Genomic DNA, 20,454 nt, shown 5'->3' with positions numbered 1-20,454 from the left:
GACAAGCAGTTAGAATATTAACAGTACTAGGTAGTGTTTGTTTCCTCATCACCTTCTTACTTCACAGAAACTACAAATTCATTTGCAATTTGAAGATAAAGGAATGTAGCTCAAGATACGAGCTATTATAAGGTAAGAAGTGATTATAGTGTTCCCCATTGCAATAGAGGGTGCGTCTGATCGGCTCTGTCTCGCTCCCAGGCCTAGACCTCTTCCAAGCTCCCTGGCCCGGAGGAGAAGGAAAGTCGAAAGCCGTACGGAGGTTATGGAGAACCCCCACCGTTCAGGCGTCCCCTCGGCAGGTTCTGTAGGACGTCCCAGACTGCCAGGGATAGCCATTGGAAAGGCATCCTAATTCAATGTGTTCCCCTTATTATTATCGTCTTGACGAATAAGGAGAAGAAACATTCAACGGCGTAGATTAAATGAAGATGCAAGATAATCTCGTCTGGCTATCGGAACCTCAGAAGAGACGGAGAAAGGAAGAAATCATTCGATAACAGTTGCGGTAGAGGCATTGCCCTATCCGGGTTCGTCCCCCCGTACGGTTGGACGGGGGGGGGGGGGGGGCTCTATCCCATGGGGGTTTGAAATAGTTATTTCAATAAATTCCTCATCGGTACATGTATATGAAAATATATCTATTCTGAGAAGAACGAATTAGATATTAAAGAATATTTGTTGATCGAATGAATTATATGGATCTCGTTTAGTGAGTACACATATATATATAACTTTTAAGCTTCTAGCTCCTTGGGCATGAAGCTCCGGTAACGAGGCTCAATGCGCCTAAAGCGTCTGAAACAAGGCGCAAAAGCGCCTGAAACGAGGCGCAAAGCACCTGAAGCCTGAATATAGGCGCAAAGCGCCTGAAGCACTATGAACCAGGATCTTCATCGGAAATGGAAGTCCTTCTCATTCAGAAGAAAGGGAGGGCTATGTCGAAAATGGAAGTATTGTCGAATTCTAAGCAAGAACAAATGTACAAGAGATCGGAACCTTCCGCACACAGAACCTTCCGCACAAGCGAACCTTCCAGAAGGCGGAAGATTCCAGATTCGAATAACCTTCCAGACGTACAGAACTTTCCAGGCGAGGATCGCCTTTCAGATGCTCGGAACTTTCCAACAAGAAAACTTTCCAAGGGCGATACGTCTGCTAGGATCCAGGAGTATTCTGATCACAATACTCCTCCTAGGCGCCAGGAGTATCGTGATCGGAACGTGATACTCTTGCCAGGTGCCAGGAGTGTTCCGATCACGATACTCCTCCCAGGCGCCAGGAGTATTCGGAACGCGATACTCCTGCCAAGCACCAGGAGTATTCCTACGAGCACGATACTCCTCCCAGGCGCCAGGAGTATTCGGAACGTGATACTCCTACCAGGCGCCAGGAGTATTCCGATCACGATACTCCTCCTAGGAAAGCGATACTTCTGCCAGGCGCCAGGAGTATTCCGAGCACGATACTCCTCCCAGGCGCCAGGAGTATTCGGAGCGCGATACTCCTGCCAGGCGCCAGGAGTATTCCGAGGACGAGGAGTATTCCGATCGCGATACTCCTCCCAGGCGCCAGGAGTATTCGGAGCGCGATACTCCTGCCAGGCGCCAGGAGTATTCCGAGAATGAGGAGTATTCCGATCGCGATACTCCTCATAGGCGCCAGGAGTATTCTAGGCAAGATACTCCTGCTTAGCGCCAGGCACTTTCTCCTACAAGAAGAGCCTGACAACCGCCAAGAGTCCTCCATGGCGAAAGGTGAAAGACATTGAGGCTTCTCCTGATAGGGACGGATTGTCGCACAGGCGGCCGTTGCCCTTGTCAGGATCGTCTTAATGCAATAAAGGCAAGAGCAAGTTCGGCTTTTTCCAGGCAGGGACTCAAGATGTAGACACAGGCTGCCGTAGCCCTTGTCAGGTTAGAGTCGGTACTGCTAAAAGCCCCCCTTCACCTTTCGAAGGAAAGCGCTCTCCTCCGGTTGCTCAATCTTGTCCCAACTTGAGGAATGGAAGATAGAGCAGAATTGTGAGAATTAGTTCAGTATTAGTAAGAGGATATTAAAATCATCCTCCTAAAAAATAATGCAACCAACCATTTACAGAAAGAGGGGCAATCGTTTGGAAGTTGAACAAGATTCGTACGAGCTCTCATTCATTGATTAGAGGAACTCTTCCAGATAAGAAAGGCGTAAAATACGGACTTATCTCCAAGATAATAAAAGCTGGAGAGATTCTCTTCGATCCTCGGTTGTCATTTGCGATCTCTTTCGACTAATACTCATTCGGGATTATTGACGAAATGAACTAAGAGAGTAAGATTTCCATTCTTCTCTGCATGTCGGAAAGGAAAGAGTGTCGTAGAAGGCTTGCTGTATACGACTACTGAATGACAAGTCATATACGCATACCATAGTTGCCTTTCGGTGTTCGCTACGGAATTATTATATCCTTACAGGATTTTCCTAGTAAGGACTTCGCTTAAAAGGTTTGTTACGACAATACCTACTCAGCTTCGGTATTTAACAAAGGTTGTTTGGCTTAAATTTGCATTATTGAGAGCTTTCTTAGACTCGAGAATAATTTTATTATATCCATTTATTGAAGGGAGTAACTGGCAACTCAGAATGAATGCAGCCAGGCAGTGAACGAGACGGCTGTAATTGTGAGCCAATCTAGTACCATCCGGTTCTCGGTCGTGAACGGTTGGTTACATCTTTCTCTCCTAAGGGATCGATGCTCACCGTATATTCCCCATACAATCAGGGACTTAACCACGAATTGAGGGGATTTTTTAGGCAAACATGAATAACATCGTATTCGTTTTGCTAAGGATATCTCTCTGCCTCAGCGAGGAAAGAATGTAGTAGGAAATTCACCTTAAGATAACGATACGGTTAAGCCTTATGCACACACCGTGGTTAATTACAGCGTTCCTACTATCTTTACAAGAGTTTCCTAGATGAATGCTGTTTACCACAATGTGACGGGATTATAAAGGATTTTAATTCGGCAGAGCACGATTTAACATTTATTGGAAAGAGTTGTCAGACCCTGCGGAAAGTATTCACAGATCTCTTCGCAAGGCAGAAGATGAACGAGCTTCTATAGATTGCTTCCTTTTCCTCGAAACAAGAGAGGTAGCAAGATACGCCATCTTTAATTTAAATAGGGGAATAAACTTTAGTCTTTTTTCCCTAGTTATATATATTTTCTTAACCACATAGTTAAAATAAATGGGGCGTCAAAGGAAGAAGATGAATGCATCATTTTGGCAATAAAAAGGTTGGATTCACAGAGGTCACGTTCTTCTTTCAGCATGTGTCGGAAGGTTTTTCTAAGAGAGTAGAGATTTTATCGGATTCTATTATAAATATTGGACCTGAAAAACCTATTCACTCTGAGTCTGTCTGCGTGCAGACTGACCAGAAGTAAATATGAATGAGAGGATTTTTCAAGGGAAGCTTGATAATTCCTTTAAATATGTTAAAGACATAGAGTTGCTGCAGATCGTGCTAGATAGAAAGGGGAAACTGTCCTCTTCCGAAAAAATAACCTCTGTGAACCACATAATAGTTTTCTTCCCTTTCAGAGGAAGAATCACCTTGGTATTTTATGCTATAATGAACACAGAAAAAGATATACTCTGTCTAGACAAAGAATATTAGAGATAGTAGAGAATTAAGATCTTCGGGATCTTATACAATACCTCTATACGATAGAGTAAGAGATCTTATACTTAGAATGGGATCCTAATTGGGCCTCAGATTCCGTGTTCCGACAAGATGGAACTGCTCCTAATCAAATATTTCTCTAGGTCCTAAACGATCAAAAGGACAAGTGAAATTTTGGGCTTTAGAATCTGGAATCAAATTCTATGAGACTCGGCAATGGGTTCTGGCCAGCATAGTATGTTTGGCAAAAGAACTAAAGCCTTTTATTCCTGGATCAAACGCTTCAGATAGAGGTTTCGTTGTCGGGTAATGTAGTGACATTGTCATCTACAGAAGAAGACAAGGTTTAAACGTTTACTGACAGAGTCTTTGGAACGCGAGGAGGGCTCAAACTACTTCCCAAAAGGTCAGAGAGATACATTCAAGAGCTAGAAATCAGGAGTCCTACCAATTTCAGCTCAGAATCTCTTTAAAATTCCAAGCTCCTTCCCTTCCTTCGGGCAAGGATAGGGAAGCTTCTGCAACGAGAAAACTCATCAACATGGTAGGAGGAGAACTCGTTAGCAACGGAAGTATGCAATAAGGATCCTCCACTCGGAGGAAGGACTGGTCTCTCGGACTTTTGAGATTTCCTTGATCGTCTACTGGATGTAGCTGACTAAATTTTGATGAATGTGCAGGAGCAATTAGCGTCTTTGGTAGGAGTACTTTCTAAAGAGCCTACTCGTAAAAAGGATGACAGGCTTCCGATTAAGAGATCCAAATACCGATCTCCTGTCGGGCGCGACGAACCCTACAGGGGAGTTGTCGCACAAGCGGCCATCTCTGGGGGAGCGATGCGTTAGGCAGGCGAGACGTGGGAAAGGAAGTAACTCCTGCCAAGCGTCTGGCGCCAACTAGGAGCCAGGCGCCAAGTAGGCGCAAAGAGCCTGACTTTACTGTAGATCGTTCTAGGCCCAGATCTTCATCCAAGCAAACAAGAGCCAACTGGAGAGAGAACTCCTGATAGGAGTATAGCGCCCGCTAAGCGCAATATACTTGCCATTCGAAAGGCGCATTCCATGAGCGATACTCCTACCAAGCCACAGGAGTATTCGGAACTAGATGCGCCTTCCATAGGTCAGGAGTATTTGGGAAGAGATACTCCTCCCAGGAGCCAGGAGTATTCTAGACTTTTTACTCCTACAGGCGCCAGGAGTATTCGAAGCGCGATGTGCCTACCAAGCGCCAGGAGTATTCTGAGCTTAATACTCCTAACAGGCGCCAGGAGTATTTGGAGCGAGATGCGCCTTCCAGACGGCAGGAGTATTCGAAGAGTTTTACGACTGTTAGGCGCCAGGAGTATTCCAAACAGGATACTCCTCTCCGCGCCAGCCAGGCGCAAGCCAGGCGCTAGGCTTCATCCATATGAGATCCAGTTCAAAGAAAGCTAGTCTTCTTTGAAACAATGGTGATCTCTAAAGCACTTCATAAGTGACTTGATGATACCTTCAAAACAGCTGAGAATTTAAAAGCTCATGAAGTGCGAGCTTTTGCAAATTCTTGTTCTTTTCGTAACAATATGTCAGGAAGACATATTAGCTTTAACATATGAGAGATGCAACTATGTGTTGACTGCTACATTACACGAAGGACTTCAAGTTAACCTACGAGAGATCCTCCTTCTCTCTTGGTTTATACGTATCAGCGGATACGTTGCTGGGATAAGGAGCCGACACTGATCCTTTAATAATGAGTTGAATTTATTTTAACTCAGTGATTTTTTTTGAGGTTTGAAAGGAGTTTGGGGATAACTCTTTTTCAATTTAGCGCGAACCCTCATGTTAGGAACAGGTGATCGGGATCGGTGTTGCGCTCCTTAGTTATGCCAATAGGCATAGGCATGTTGTCATATAAGCGGATAGCACCCATTGACAAATGCCAATTAGGATCGACCGAGTAAGTGGATAAGACCCCATCGGTAGACCCACAAGAAACTCTTGGCCACAGATCACTATCTTGCTAAGGCTCTGGAGACGAAGCAGACTCCTATGCAATAGCTAGGAAGTCAACCCTTCGTCTAGAAACACGAGGAAACCAAGGTCTATAAATACCTACCAACATATGTTGTTTACCTGTCTAGTCAGTAGTTAGCTGTCTCTTGCCCTCCACCAAAGGGTGTCAATCAGCTATGTATATATCTGACAGGTAAGTTGAATGTATGAAAATGATATTGTTATGATACAATAAAGTTTCATACATACTTACCTGGCAGATATATACAATTGAAGACCCACCCAGCCTCCCCGCAGGAGACAGGTGGAAGAGAGAATCTGATTAGAAAACGGGGATGGTTCCTAGTCCTGCCACCCAGCGGCAGGCCGGTAGATCACCTGACCTACCTGTAGCGTGTGCCGCGAAATTCGAATTTCTGTCGGGGACGACGGAGTCCGATAGCTATGTATATATCTGCCAGGTAAGTATGTATGAAACTTTATTGTATCATAACAATATCATCTTACGTGGCAGTAACCACGAAGCCAGCTATGCTAACAGGTGGAACCAAGATGTAAATCATCTGCATGCATTTGTTTCCCAAAATCCTTCTATTCTGTCCCTTCCCACCTCCAAAGGTGGGATTCAGCTATATATATATCTGACAGGTAAGTTTCATGAACAAAATGATATTGTTATGATACAATAAAGTTTGTTCATACTTACCTGGCAGATATATATAATCAAGTACCCACCCACCTCCCCTCAGGGGACAGTGGAAATAAAAATTATGAATAGAAAATGGGAATGGTTCCTGATACCCGCCTCTCAGCGGCGGGAATGGGTACTAACCACCTGGCCGACCACTGCGTGTGTCGGAAGTTTTTAAAATTCTGTCGGACTTCAGAAAATACAGCTATATATATATCTGCCAGGTAAGTATGAACAAACTTTATTGTATCATAACAATATCATTTTTATTGTGTTGATTACAACTGCAATCTGGAGTAAGATCAATAAACATTACTTATATATGCTAATATTGTTCAAATGAGCACTGGGAAGGACGTGATATTGATGCCGGACACAAAAGGGACTGGATGTGAAAGACGCCATATTGGTTTAAAAACTGCCTTGAAAACATATTTGACGAAGACTTCACATGCTTATTTTAGTTCGTGTGGCGCTGTCATATATCACATTTGTTGACGAAACTTCGATCTTTTGAATGGTATGCTTAAAGATGTAATTGTATTCTTGTTTCACCAATTAGATATTGAGTGAATAAGGGTGATCTACCCAAGCAAGATTGGACTCAAGGCAGGTGCTTCCCCTAGGTAGCTACCTACGACTAGATATTCCTCTTTTCCTAGGAGGTCCACTCTGCCAAAGGCACTCTGTGAGACCTGCAGTTGGAACTTGTCATGTAGCCTACGTCATAGATGCAGACGCATTCAGAGATTTTTTGCCCATGTGGGGTTACCTACTATTGCCTTCAGTGCACCTCATGCAATACACTGTAGGCATGACTTAACCCTCACAGTTTGGGTATCATATATATACGGTCACATATAGCTTTGGGGCATTGGCCAGATTGTAGATACTATAATACAATCAAGATTTGGCACCCCACAGTTTGAACTTATTTTGTGGGAAAAATGATCCTAGTTCCATATATCACTTTGGCAACTGTCAGATCACCCTATAAGAGTGTGAGTGAGCTGAGGAGCCCTGGACTAAGGGCTGCTCTAGTAGCAAGAGCTCATACTGGCATATGGCCAGCTTAATCTCAAACAACAACAAGAGGAGCCTTCAGTCTAGTCCGAGGTTGTAAGGGCGAATGTTGTCACAATTTCCTTCCAAGGATGTGTTGTAAATATTTTACAATTCATAGCCTACCTATGCTAAGAATTTGTTCCCCGTTTTATTTCTTATATTTTTTTTATATTGTTTGAGCTTTAATTTGAATTTGACAAAATAAAATAAAAAAAATACTAGAAAGAACACTTATAACTTTGTAAAAATTAGCATATTTTTTACAACTGTCATAGGGAAAAAGAGGCCCGCAAGGGATGGGATATATTCACAACTTCCCGTGGAAGGTTCAGACATTTTTTTAGACTTAATTTTCTTATACCATGTGAATATAAATATCTTCCTCTTTCCATTGATGAGTTTTTTTAGTTCTTTTAAATTGGCCATCCTTAAATTTAGCCCGGTCATGGGTGTATGCATTAGCGTATATTAGCCCGGACTGTGAGGTTAAAGTTCTGAGCAGCTACAACTTTCAATCCTTTTACTCTACCTCCTTTCATATTTTTTTCTTTCTTCCATCTCACTTTCCACCCTCTCCTAACAGTTGATTCATAATGCAACTGGCAGGTTTTCCTCTTGTTATACCTTTCAGTCCTTTTACTGTCAGGTACAAGTGCTTAGCATATGCCCTAATATCTATTCAATTAAATTTAGAACAGATTTTTTATACAACTACATGTTATTATTTTATTTTGTCATGTCCACACTGTCATAGTAATAAAAAGAATTACTTGGTAGTATCTCTCTCTCTCTCTCTTTCTTGTGTTTCAAGTTTGTCAATATTATATTTACACCTTTAATCCAGTAACGTGCTATTGCAACATTGCATTCTGTAGTTACCCAAAATACTTGGATGCAGTATACCTAACATAGTGTCATTCTACTTACTTGGGAATTAACCCCCTTAGATTCCCCACCTTATCTTGATATTGGTTGTGTAGGATAAATCTTAAGTTGGGAAATTTTTACTTTAAGCCATTGGTACATTGTAGATTTTAAAATATTATTTTCCAATGTTTTAATGTTTGCTTTGAATGTATATTACATTAATTTTGCATATACAGTAGAGCCTCGGTTCTCGACGATAATTCGTTCCAGAAGGAGCGTCGAAATTCGATTATTTCGAGAACTGAATCAAGTTTTCCCATACGAAATAACTGAAAATGGATTAATCTGTTCTTGACCATCAGTTATTACCCTAACCTTGCCTTTTTATACAATACATTACATGTAAATTACAACTAAATAAGTTTAAAGTTAAATAAATATCATGTTAAACGTGTATTTATAAATTTAAATGTATAATACACAGTATAAAAGAAAACTAGCCTGCGTCCAACCGATTGTTGACCAAGCGCCATAGGCTACCTAGGTAAATAGTAAGTAGAACGTAGTGTAGTGGGTAGGCATAAACGTGTTGCTAACATAATAAAAACATTGAAAAGCAAGTCTAATTATTACAGTAAATTAATAAACTATTAAAATTAAACCCAATTTATATTTATCAAAAACTTGCACAAATTTGCCTACAGTAAGTCGGCATTTAAGGAAACAAACCATAGCGCAGCCCTGGTGGTTTATATCGGGACTATGGTAGTAAACAAACCATATCTCGCTATAAGCCTAGAAACGTTTACATTCGATATTAATTTATGGTAAATCTTTACGGAGTCGACTGCAATACTGTATACAAATTCGCTTGAAAATTATCTTTCAGTAAATGTAATGTTATGATACTAACGATTTTGTTTCATAAATGTCCTTATAAAAAAGGTGCGTCTTTTACGGCAAATTGTCCAATATCAGGGCTGGTTTCAAGCTTATTAGACTTTGACAATTATTATGGTACTGCATGGTACATATATACGTACTTATAAGTAAAAGAATCTTCTTAATGCCTTTAATTACTATACCATTACGTACCAGCATCTCTTGAGTTTAATATCAAGCTAACCTCTTTTTTTTTTTTTTTTTTTTTTTTTTTTTTTTTTTTTTTTTTTTTTTTTTTTTTTTTTACGAGGACGCTTATAAACGAAGCATACAGATTGCGTTCGTTACCGCGCACGCGTTGCATATGTAAACTGTGTCACTACCAGACCTCATACGTAAACATTGACGTCTTTTTACAGTAGACATAAAAGAATCGTCTTAATTTCTATAATTATTCTATACCATAGCGGCTTCTCTGATTAAGCTAAGGCTAACCTCCTCTTTACCAGCAAGCTTAACAAAGATTAAGATTGCGTTCGCTACCGAACGGCACACGTTACGTATGTGACAGTGGTTTCACTACCAAATCTCACACGTAAACAATGACGTATTTTTACAGTAAACATAAAAGAATCTACTTAATTTCTATAATTAATGTATACTGTAGCAGATTCTGAGTTAACCTAAGGCTAACTTCTTTACCGGCACGCTTAAAAAGCTTAGATTGCGTTGCTACCGAACCGAACATGTTACGTATGTAACTGGTTTCACTACCATATCTTACACGTAAACATTGACGTATTACAGTACAATAAAAAGATTCTTCTTATTTCTTAAAATTTACTAGTAAGATTCTTCTAATTTCTTAATACTACGCACTTAATATGGCATAGTGGCTTCTCTGATATAAGCTATACTAACTTCTTCTTTACCGGCAAGCTTAACAAAGCTTAAAGATTGCATTCGCTACCAAACCACACATGTAACCTACGTACGTAACATTGCCTTCACTCCAAACCTAACACTTAAATACGTATTCCATTTGCTACCGAAACGCGCGCCTCAAGTGTGAGCATGGTTTTAGAATATGTCTACGCTTGAAAAAAAATCAAGCAAGGGTGCTTGATTAAATCTTTTTTTCGCTCATCACTCATGCAGAGGAGAGGATAGACGAAACTTCAGGTTTGTTTTGGAGTTGGAAATGATGGAAACATTTTGAAGAAGATGATGAATCAAAAGGTAACTGCGTATAGAGCTGATACCACCGAAAAAGCAAACGAAATGCGCGCAAGGTGTACAAGACACGACACATGCTTGAATTTTTGTAAACATTAGTTGCGGACTTTAAACAATGCTGAGTGTCGTCACCAGTGTTACTAACCGTTTTGCTAAATTATGCAAGTCGGTCCAAGCAAGAATTTATGCCAAATATGGTGCAATTTTGTGCCAGAATTATGCTATTAATCTATCATTATCTCATTTTTCTAATACTTTTGAGCTAAAACAACGATGTAATGGAAATTTAAAACATTTATATATTAGGTGAAATGATACAAAGTGACGAACAGACAATATTATAACTAATAATTTGATGATCTTTACATGTTAGGAAACTCGTAATAAAACACCATTTTTCTTTAATAGATCACATACGCAATCACTAGTACACTATTTGATATGCAATCACTATTATACTATTTGACAAATTCGTGAAGATCACACATACAAATGTGAAGAAAAACAACAAATTTTACTTATTACTGCATCATTATCATGCCACTCAGAACCATTTTTCTTTAACAGGTCACATAAACAATTAATAAATACTTGAAAATGTGTGAAAATTACTTCAAATATAACATTTTGTTATTTACTGATATTTACTGAAAAATTAAAACTAAAAAAAAATGGTAAACAAACAAACCAGTCTCTACTCAAGAAGAAAAACATACGTACTTATTACTTGATCATTATCATGCCACTGAAACACTATTTTTCTTTAACAGATCACATACACAATAAATAAATACTTGAAAATTGTGTGAAAATCACTTCAGACATAATTAAAATTTTGATAACTACTGAAAAAAATAAAACTTAAAAAAGGAAAAAAAGTAATTCTTTACTCATGAAGAAAAAACATTATTAACACTTTACTGATCGTTTGTCATGCCACTGTGGGTATCTATATATATTCACAAAATTTAACATTCCTTAGTTGGGTTCAAACTTAGCAATTAACTCATTTGTTAGTGCTGCTTTTGAGGCAATTTCACTTGAAGATCCATTCACTATAGCTGTGTATGAAATTGAGGAATTTTCTGCATTTTATGTAAAATTTTAGTGAAATTACATTCTAAAATTGTACTAGAACCCTAAGTGTGAAAGAAATTATGCTAAGCTCCAATTCTTGGGTCAAATTATGCTAAAAAAACATGAAATTATGCTACATTTGGTAGCACTGGATGACGCCAACTAGCGGTGGCTGGCGGAAACAGTTTTGTTTACAAACATCATATGGTCGTGGGTCAGAAACTGGTTTTTTGGTTGAAAACAGATACAAAGTTTATTGGAAATTTAGTGGCGAAATCCGATTATGTCGAGTTCTAATACGGTCGTGAACCGGGTCTACTGTACGTAGTTGTGAGGGATGATGGGTGGAAAAATGAAGAACAAATGATAGATTGATGTATTTAACTCTACCTTACCTAGGGTGCCGGATCCTTCTGTAGTTTGAGGAATGAATCCCTCCTGAATTGCCCTAACCTATAATCTAACCTGGGATGGTGACCTAACCTACCTTACCTAGTCTGCTTGGATCTTACCTGGCATGGGTTTCTATCTCCTTTCCTTGGACACCCTCTACCCAACCTAACCTAAAGCACTGTAAATTAAAATGAATAAGGTTGTGTTATATACAAACAAAATTGTGATAAGTTTAAAAAGGGGAACCAAAGTGAAGGGTATCAGATGATGAAACATTGAGGGGAGATGAGACACCACAGAAACAGCAAAGGCTGTACTACCAGAGAAGCTGTCTGTCTAAGATTGGTATACAGGCTGTTTCTTTTTGGGGGGGAGACCAGAGATAGATCTCTCCTCAACAAGATAAAACGGAAAACTGGAAGTGTTATTGCTCAGTAGTCCTAGGCTTGGCTGCAGTGACAGAGGACGCCCTGCAACATCCATGGGACAGCTAGGACATACTATGTGCTTTCGCTTGTTTTTTCTGATCCGTCAGGTCCTGAATAGAATGATGAGGTCCCAGAATCACAGGATGACATTGGTAGCTCCTCTATGGCTACAGGAGAATGGTTTCTGGATCTACTATCTCTGCTGTCAGAAGTTCCGAGGGAGTTACCTCCCTAACACAATCTACTATGTCAACAGTATGATCCTGCCAAACACCCACCCCCTTGATGTCAGGGGCCATCATCAAAGTCCTGGCTGTAATCAAAGTAACTACTCAATGAGCTGGTGGGAAGGCAGTGCTTCCCCACTGCCGGGCAGGTAACTACTGGCCCTGTAGTTAACTACCTTGGTTTTTAACTACCAGCCCGGTAGTTAACTACCTTGGTTTTATAAGAATGCATTAGTCGGTATTTTCAGCTGAGCTGCAATCTATCCTAAGTAAAGGACTCCAGGTTTGTATGGTTAAGGAAAATTACATTTTACTGTCAAAAGTGTCATTTTTATAATATATACTTGCCAAGTAATTACTAAATCAGAGCCTGCCCTCTTCCCCTCTGTTTTTCATGGACGTAAGGCAAAAAATAAGAATGACGCCGTTTGTTTCAGTCGCTTGCTATTTTCCGTTGCAGTGGGCTCGGCCTGTCACTCCCGCATTGCAACAATCTCCTGTCAGAGTATGGTAGACGGAGAGGAGGGGAGACCTTACCTTACAGACCTTACATCTTGTTCGGGTTGCCCCAGGTCCCTCAGTGTGAGGCACCTCTAATGTCTACCAGAGAGTTGCTAGTATATCTTCCGGTATATTCATCTTCCAACCTTGGATGGTCTGGGATGCAGCTTAGATATTTGTCGAGCTTATTCTTAAACACATCTACGCTCACTCCTGATATATTCCTCAGATGAGCTGGCAACGCATTGAATAGACGCTGCATTATCGATGCTGGTGCAAAGTGGATTAATGTCCTGTGTGCTTTCCTTATTTTTCCTGGTATAGTTTTGGGCACTATTAATCTACCTCTGCTTGCTCTTTCTGATATTTTTAGCTCCATGATGTTTTCAGCTATTCTTTCTATCTGTTTCCATGCCTGAATTATCATGTAGCGTTCTCTTCTCCTTTCTAGACTATATAATTTTAATGATTGTAGTCTTTCCCAGTAGTCAAGGTCCTTAATTTCTTCTATTCTAGCTGTAAAGGACCTTTGTACACTCTCTATTTGTGCAATATCCTTTTGATAGTGTGGGTACCATATCATATTGCAATATTCAAGTGGACTACGAACATATGTTTTATAAAGCATAATCATGTGTTCAGCTTTTCTTGTTTTGAAGTGCCGTAACAACATTCCCATTTTTTGCTTTACATTTTTGCCAACAGAATTGCTATTTGATCATTGCATAACATGTTCCTATTCATCATCACACCAAGGTCTTTAACTGCTTCCTTATTTGTGATTGTCTCATTATTAGGTCCCCTATATGCATATAGCTTTCCTTTTCTGTCTCCATAATTTATTGATTCAAATTTATCAGAGTTAAATACCATCCTATTTACCTCTGCCCAATCATATACTTTGTTAAGGTCTCTTTGTAGTGCGTTCCTATCTTCATCACAAATAATTTCTCTACTTATTCTTGTGTCATCGGCGAAACTACTCACTACCGAGTCTTTAACATTACTGTCTGTCTGCAATCATAATAACAAACAGTATTGCAGCTAACTCCGTACCTTATGGCACACCAGATATTACCTTAGCTTCATCCGATTTCTCATCGTTTGCAGTAACTATCTGTTTTCTGTTGTGTAAAAATTCTTTTAACCATCTTCCTACTTTATACACGATGTGTTTTCTAATTTTCTTGTCAAAAAGCTTTTGCAAAGTCTAGATAAACCACATCTGTTTCATTTCCGCTTTTCATATTTTTGTATATGTTCTCACGGTGGACTAACAGTTGGGTTTGTGTACTTTTTCCGGGTACGAAACCATGTTGTCCTATATTAAACAAATTATTTTTTATTAAATGTTTCATAATATTTTTCTTCATTACCCTTTCATAATATGTGATGTTAGACTCACAGGCCTATAATTACTTGCCTCTAGTCTTGATCCACTTTTGAAAGTAATGGTAATATATGCTAATTTGTGCTCATCATAAATCTTGCCTGTATCTACACTTTGTCTTAATAATATTGCAAGTGGCTTTGTGATAGAATGAACTACTTTCTTTAACAAAATAGCAGGAACACCATCAGGACCTGCAGCAGCTCCATTTTTAATTTCATTAATAGCCTGCACAATATCAGCTTCATTAATATCTATGTCAGCTAAATATTTACTATTTTCGTCCCTTACTTCTGTATCATTATCTTCATTATCAATTCTAGGGGTGAATTCTCTCTTATATCGTTCTGCCAATATGTTGCATATTTCCTTTTTTTTCATTCATTAATCTCCCTTCAATTCTTAGAGGGCCTATTTCTATTCTTCTTTTATTCATCTTTTTAGGGGGTATGAGTATAATAGTTTTGGGGTTTGGCTTGATATTTACTAGGGTTTTTTCTTCCAAGTCCCGTTTTTCATTTTCTTTTGATTGTATAATCTTTTGTTCTGCATTTTCTATATTACTTTTTAGTTCTATAACTTTCCATGCATTTTTTTTTTCCAAGACCTTTTTTCCACTTTCTGATTTTCTGGAACAAGATCCTTCTTTCATCTGCGTTTGAACCGGATTAGAAAATTTTTCATTAATGATGCTCGATATGGGGCCTGGTCATGCACTGGGCCCCAGATGGAGTGTTTCCGAGTGTACGATAACAGATATAAAATTTTGTAGAAAAAAGTCGTTGAAAACCGAAACATAGAAAAGAACGAAAAGAGAGGCATACGAAAACCGAGGTTTGACTGTATATTATAAAACTTAATTTTATTATAAGAATGTTTTAGGAAGGAAGAGCATAGTGTAGTCTTATCATAAGTATATGTGCCTGGATAGGTAGAATTATAGACCTAAACATGGTTGAATGATTGATATTGTATTAGCATGTTCCATCTAAAAGGCCATTTTTAAGTGGGTTACTACTGAACTCTTGTGTGCAAACTGAAAATGAAAATAGCAGGAAGGATTTTTCTTTGAAATTAGGATTGCATTGCTGCTAGTCACTAGAAACTTTTATTAAGTTAAGATTTATGTAGAGGAAGGTCACCATTGTATCATGCTCATGTGGAAGACAAGCAGTATCATGGTTAACAACGAGGTTTCATTCCTGCCCAAGCACTGCTAACCAGACATCTATGATAACAGCACCATGTGCCAAAAATCCAGTTAATTGCATCACTAGACAAGTGCCGCATAACCTGTTAACAGCATTTTAGTTTTACGGGGCCTTGGCTGATGATGCTAACCAGATTTTTGGTGCTGGCAAGAGTTTTATTGGTGCTAATAAACCGGTCAGCGGTGCCTTTAGGATTAACAGTGCCATTAAGGGGTCATAGGCACTTTCGCGGTTATAAATGCCATTTATTCCGTTATACACGATTTTCGGTTACGTGCGCTCGCTCAGTAACAGAATCCCCACCGCTAACTGGGGGCTGCCTGCACTGTACCATAATCTGGTGAAGGTTTGGAGTTAGATTTTCTCAAGTTGATTAGCACCTTGTCAGTTTCCACATTTTCAAGGTGTGAAGTTGAAGTGGCTACAATTTTGTTTTTTATTTTTCTTCTTGACTATTTTTGGCCCAATACCAAATCTGAACCCTACTAAAATGAGCACGTGGTTCTGTTGTGTTTGAGCTCCAGGTTTTAATACAACTGAAGCACTAGTATATAATGTACTTACCACAGCTTTTGTTTTCAGGTGCTGCTATTGTTTGTGCCAAGGCTGGAATCCCAGTTGAATGGGGTAAAGATACAAGTTTAGCCCTTAGTGAGACCTTTAGTGTTACATCGTCTCACGGTATATCACGGCATGTGGCACGAGTTAACCCTTCTCTGGACCTCTACCCATCTCATATTCTTCAGAGGACTGAGGTTTGTAGAAAAATATATATGTACGTAGTTTGCATTTCTAGTGATCATAGAAAGTAAAAGCTTCATTATTGTCAAGCTTACTCTTCTGGCTTAACCCTAATGATGAGGTTTGTTTTGTCAGGTTTTCTGAGTAGTACTTGTGTGAATGCTTGCTTTGAATACCAGTCTCCCATGAATCACATGTTGCTTTCCATGTAATGAAATCCTAATTACACTAACTTGGTCCATTTAAGACCAGGAGACCCTTACTGCACTTGCCAGAGCTACCAATAGTGCTCGGCCTCACTCTCCATACTTCAGTGTGCCTTGACAGAGTGAAGTTTATTTTCTTCTTAGAATATGCTGTGCTTTTTTGTCAATTTTCATTCTTATAATTTATTTTTAATAGTGTTCTTCATTTTGAAGTGGGCTGGGCATGGACAACGTTAGGTACCATTTGATTAACTAGGTTTGTATTAGGAGCTGTCATTTATTATGGAAACGGTTTTTATATAAGTAACTTACCAATTAATTACATAGCTAGTATAAGATTTTCAACCACAGCAGCCTAAAATTTCAAGTTTATAGAAGCGCTTCTATTGTTTTTTGTAGGTGACAGGCCCTGCCCACTCTCAAGGTGTTTTCTGCAGTCTTCATCATTTTTTGGATGTTATTTCTTGATTTTGGTGAAGTATTCAAATTTTGTTGTGGCCTTCAAGCTTTAGTCATATTGTTAGCTATGGCTAACTGTATTTCTAGTTTTTATTGTCAGAATGTTAGATTCTAGCTCTGAAGCATTTGATTCTGCATCAAAAGGTGTCAGACTAGATTAACTAAGTCTTCTTAGGACTCTCACACTGTGTTAAATGTAGGGGGCAAGAATGCTTTAGGGATAATACTTGCATAGAATTTCAGGATTGGGGTGACAAAAAGTGGAAGATATTGAAGTCCCATCTAGACAAACTTGAGAGGGACAGGAAGAGAAAGGAGGCCTTTAGAGCTGAAAATAGAGCTAGCTTAGAGAATAAACCTTTACTGAGTCTTATAGATGATAGCATTATTCTGTCTCCTCCAATTCCTGCTATGTTTTTTATCCTTAGCCCTCCTACTTCTTTACCACATACTCCTGTGCCAAGTTCCCATGCTTCCAGTTTCGATGCCATTGCCAGCCTCGAATCAAGATTCAACCAGAGGATTGGGTTATTGGTTAATACAGTGGTGGAAATGGGTTCTTCCCTTAGGGTCCTTATGGACAAAGTGTCTACCAATGTGTAAAGTGATAATGTTGTGCATGTTGAGGAGGTGGTTGCGCATCCCAACGGTGCTCCTAGATGGAGGTCCCTGACCTGCTTCCCCTTACTGGGGAGAAGACGTACCGTAGGTCCAAGGGAGGCCGGCGGTGTTTGCCCATGGGTAGTTGCCCCCTCTATCAAGCCTGTTACCTGTTCGCAGGCTGCAACAGAGTGCTGTTAGAAAAGTGTTGTATTGAGTGCTCATCAACTTTTGTAATTGGAAGGTCCCAGTCCCAACAAGAGGTGCCTGTGGCATTACCCAACTTTGTTGAGCCTGCTTAAGAGGCACACCAACTATGTGGACTGCTCCCCCCTTCCAGTCAAGAGGTACAAGGAGATCAGTACATAGTAGTCCTCAGCCATCCTGCAGATTTTCCTCTTCAGCTTGCTCTCTCCGGTCCACTTGGGACAGCCCGGAACCCTTCTTCGATTCCCAAGCGCCTGAAAGATCCGCTCAGGCAACTGTTCTCTTCTTTGTAGCTTCTTCCTGCCTCTGAGCACTTGGCGCCAGCCTCCTTGCACAAGGCTCCTGCTCCTGAGTGGGTGGCGCCAGCTTCTGAGTGTCCGGCGCCAATTCTCACATGCTCGGTGCCACTTTTTTTTTTTTTCTTTTAAGAAAATCCCAGCAGTTTCCAAGACCAAGGATGCATCTTTGTCTCCTGTCTTGTCAGATGAGGATAACGTTCAGCAAGAATCCACCCGGGTTGTGATCTCGACGGACATCACGACGCCTTAGCACTGAGGGTGAGGTGTATATCCAGGTAATACCCTTAGGGCAGCCTTTGTAAAAGGGATGACCCTGTCCTCTAACTGTGGCTCCGTGGTGGGTATGGGGATTACGTGGACGAATTATATCTTTTATGTATATATGGCAAACCCCCCTCTTTTATCATCTGACCCTGGCATGGAAATGGACTTGGCAATGGATAATTCAAGTTTGAACATCGTTACGATGGAACCTTTTTCTTCTCCTGTTTTGGAAAGAAAGAAAAATGCAAAATTGAATTCAAGGAACTTAAATATTCAGAGTAATAAGAAAGGGAAAATGGAGATTCTTCATGGTATGTATGAGTTAGTTTCATACAATAAGTTTTTAGTTCTTAGGCTCGAAGATGATGTATTGCACAATATCAGTGTATTTAAAGTAAGCAGAGAAATTAATAATGTATGTAACAGTGTACCAAAAATTCGTCCACAAGATGATGGGACCCTATTATTCGAAGTCCACTCACCTGAACAAAGTGAAAAATTGCTCAAGATGAATACCTTAGTAGGGCGAAAATTGACGTTTTTTCCTCATCCTATTCATGACCAAAGTCGAGGAGTAATATATGCTCCCGAACTGATTTTATTAGACACCAAAGAAATTCAGCTGGAATTACAGGAACACCTTTAAATTACCTAATGCTATCAAGGCAGGATGGCTGAACTTCAAAGTCAAGCCATACATACCATCACCTTTGAGATGTTACCACTGCCAGATGTTTTGGTCATTTGATCCAGAAATGTAGAAAGAAAATAAATGAAGAACCTGCTTTATGTTGTAATTGTGGCAAAGAAGCACATGGACCATGCAATGAACCACCATCTTGTATTAATTGTGGAGAAAACCATCCTGCATCCTTGAAAAGTTGCGTGAAATTTATTTTAGAGAAGGAGATGCAAACAGTTAAAGTTATGGATAAGATTTCGTTTAAAGACGCTAGAAAGAAAGTACTAGAACTTCAAATAAGACCGGGAGTTATATTTTCATCAGTAATTAAGAAGCCACAATCCAGTGTACAAGTGCCAGCTATTCATGCAGTGCAACAGCAACCATCCGCTGCAGTCACAAAGTCAAACCAGGCTGAGACAATGCATGATGATGATAAACCTAAAGCGGGATGTTCTTTAAATAATCAAAATAGCACATCACTACAGCAACCAAAACCACAAGTTTTTAAGTCATGTACAGCAGAAGTACCTAAAGGAATACAGTTGACTACATCCAATGGAACTCGGCCCAAATCAGATCACAGGAAAAGAGAGAGAACATCAGAAAAAAGAAAAGATAAATGTGAAAATGAAGGTAATGAACTTTCCTTTCAGAAATCCAGAGCAGTATCCCCAGGTTAAAATGTGTGAAAGATAATAATTAATTATCAGTAGTAATGGATCGCAGGCTTTCAATTTTGCAGTGGAACTGTCAGGGGAGGCAAGCCAAATATGAATCTCTACAAATTTTAATCAGAGAAAACTTAGCAATATGCATTGCCCTGCAAGAGACTATGCTTGGAAAAAAAAATCATATGTCCTAAAGAATACATTTTTTTTATCATTCTGAGTATGATGAGCAAGTAGGGATTCATGGTGGAAGTGCTATGTTAATTAGGCGAGATACAGCTCACAAAAAATATCCACTGCAAACAGACTTACAAGTAGTTGCTGTTCAGATTTTTCTGAAAAAGAAATATACCATATGTTCACTGTATTTACCTTCAAATAGAACATATAATCTGACTCGAGAATTAGAGAGATTAATAAATCAGCTTCCAAGGCCTTTTCTTATTGTTGGTGATTTTAATGGAAGACACCCCCTGTGGGGTGATGTAATCTCCAATCCTAGAGGAAACAATTTTTATCATTTTATTGAAGACCAAGAGCTTGCAATCCTTTATTCTGGAGAATGAACACATTTTCATATTCAAACTGGGACCTTTTCTATGATAGATTTATCAGTATGCAGTCCTGATTGTTATCTTGACTTTTCTTGGAATGCAATGAGTGAAGGATCAGGAAGTGATCATTTTCTAATCTT

The 20,454-nt window shown here is 39.5% G+C and overlaps 1 protein-coding gene across 1 annotated transcript in view; it reads left to right on the top strand.

Moving 5' to 3' along the window:
- LOC135226550 (bifunctional glutamate/proline--tRNA ligase-like) overlaps positions 1-20,454 on the top strand; it is a 91,333-nt gene that overhangs the window by 12,284 nt on the left and 58,595 nt on the right. Inside the window, exon 2 of the mRNA XM_064266210.1 lies at positions 16,214-16,386. Within this exon, the coding sequence (XP_064122280.1) occupies positions 16,214-16,386 (173 nt within the window). The remainder of the gene's footprint in view (positions 1-16,213; positions 16,387-20,454) is intronic.

The sequence above is a fragment of the Macrobrachium nipponense genome, chromosome 14 (genome assembly GCF_015104395.2).
Source record: "Macrobrachium nipponense isolate FS-2020 chromosome 14, ASM1510439v2, whole genome shotgun sequence".
NCBI lineage: Eukaryota > Metazoa > Arthropoda > Malacostraca > Decapoda > Palaemonidae > Macrobrachium > Macrobrachium nipponense.
Note: the sequence above shows the minus strand (reverse complement) of the source record. Positions and strands in the feature narration are given on the sequence as shown.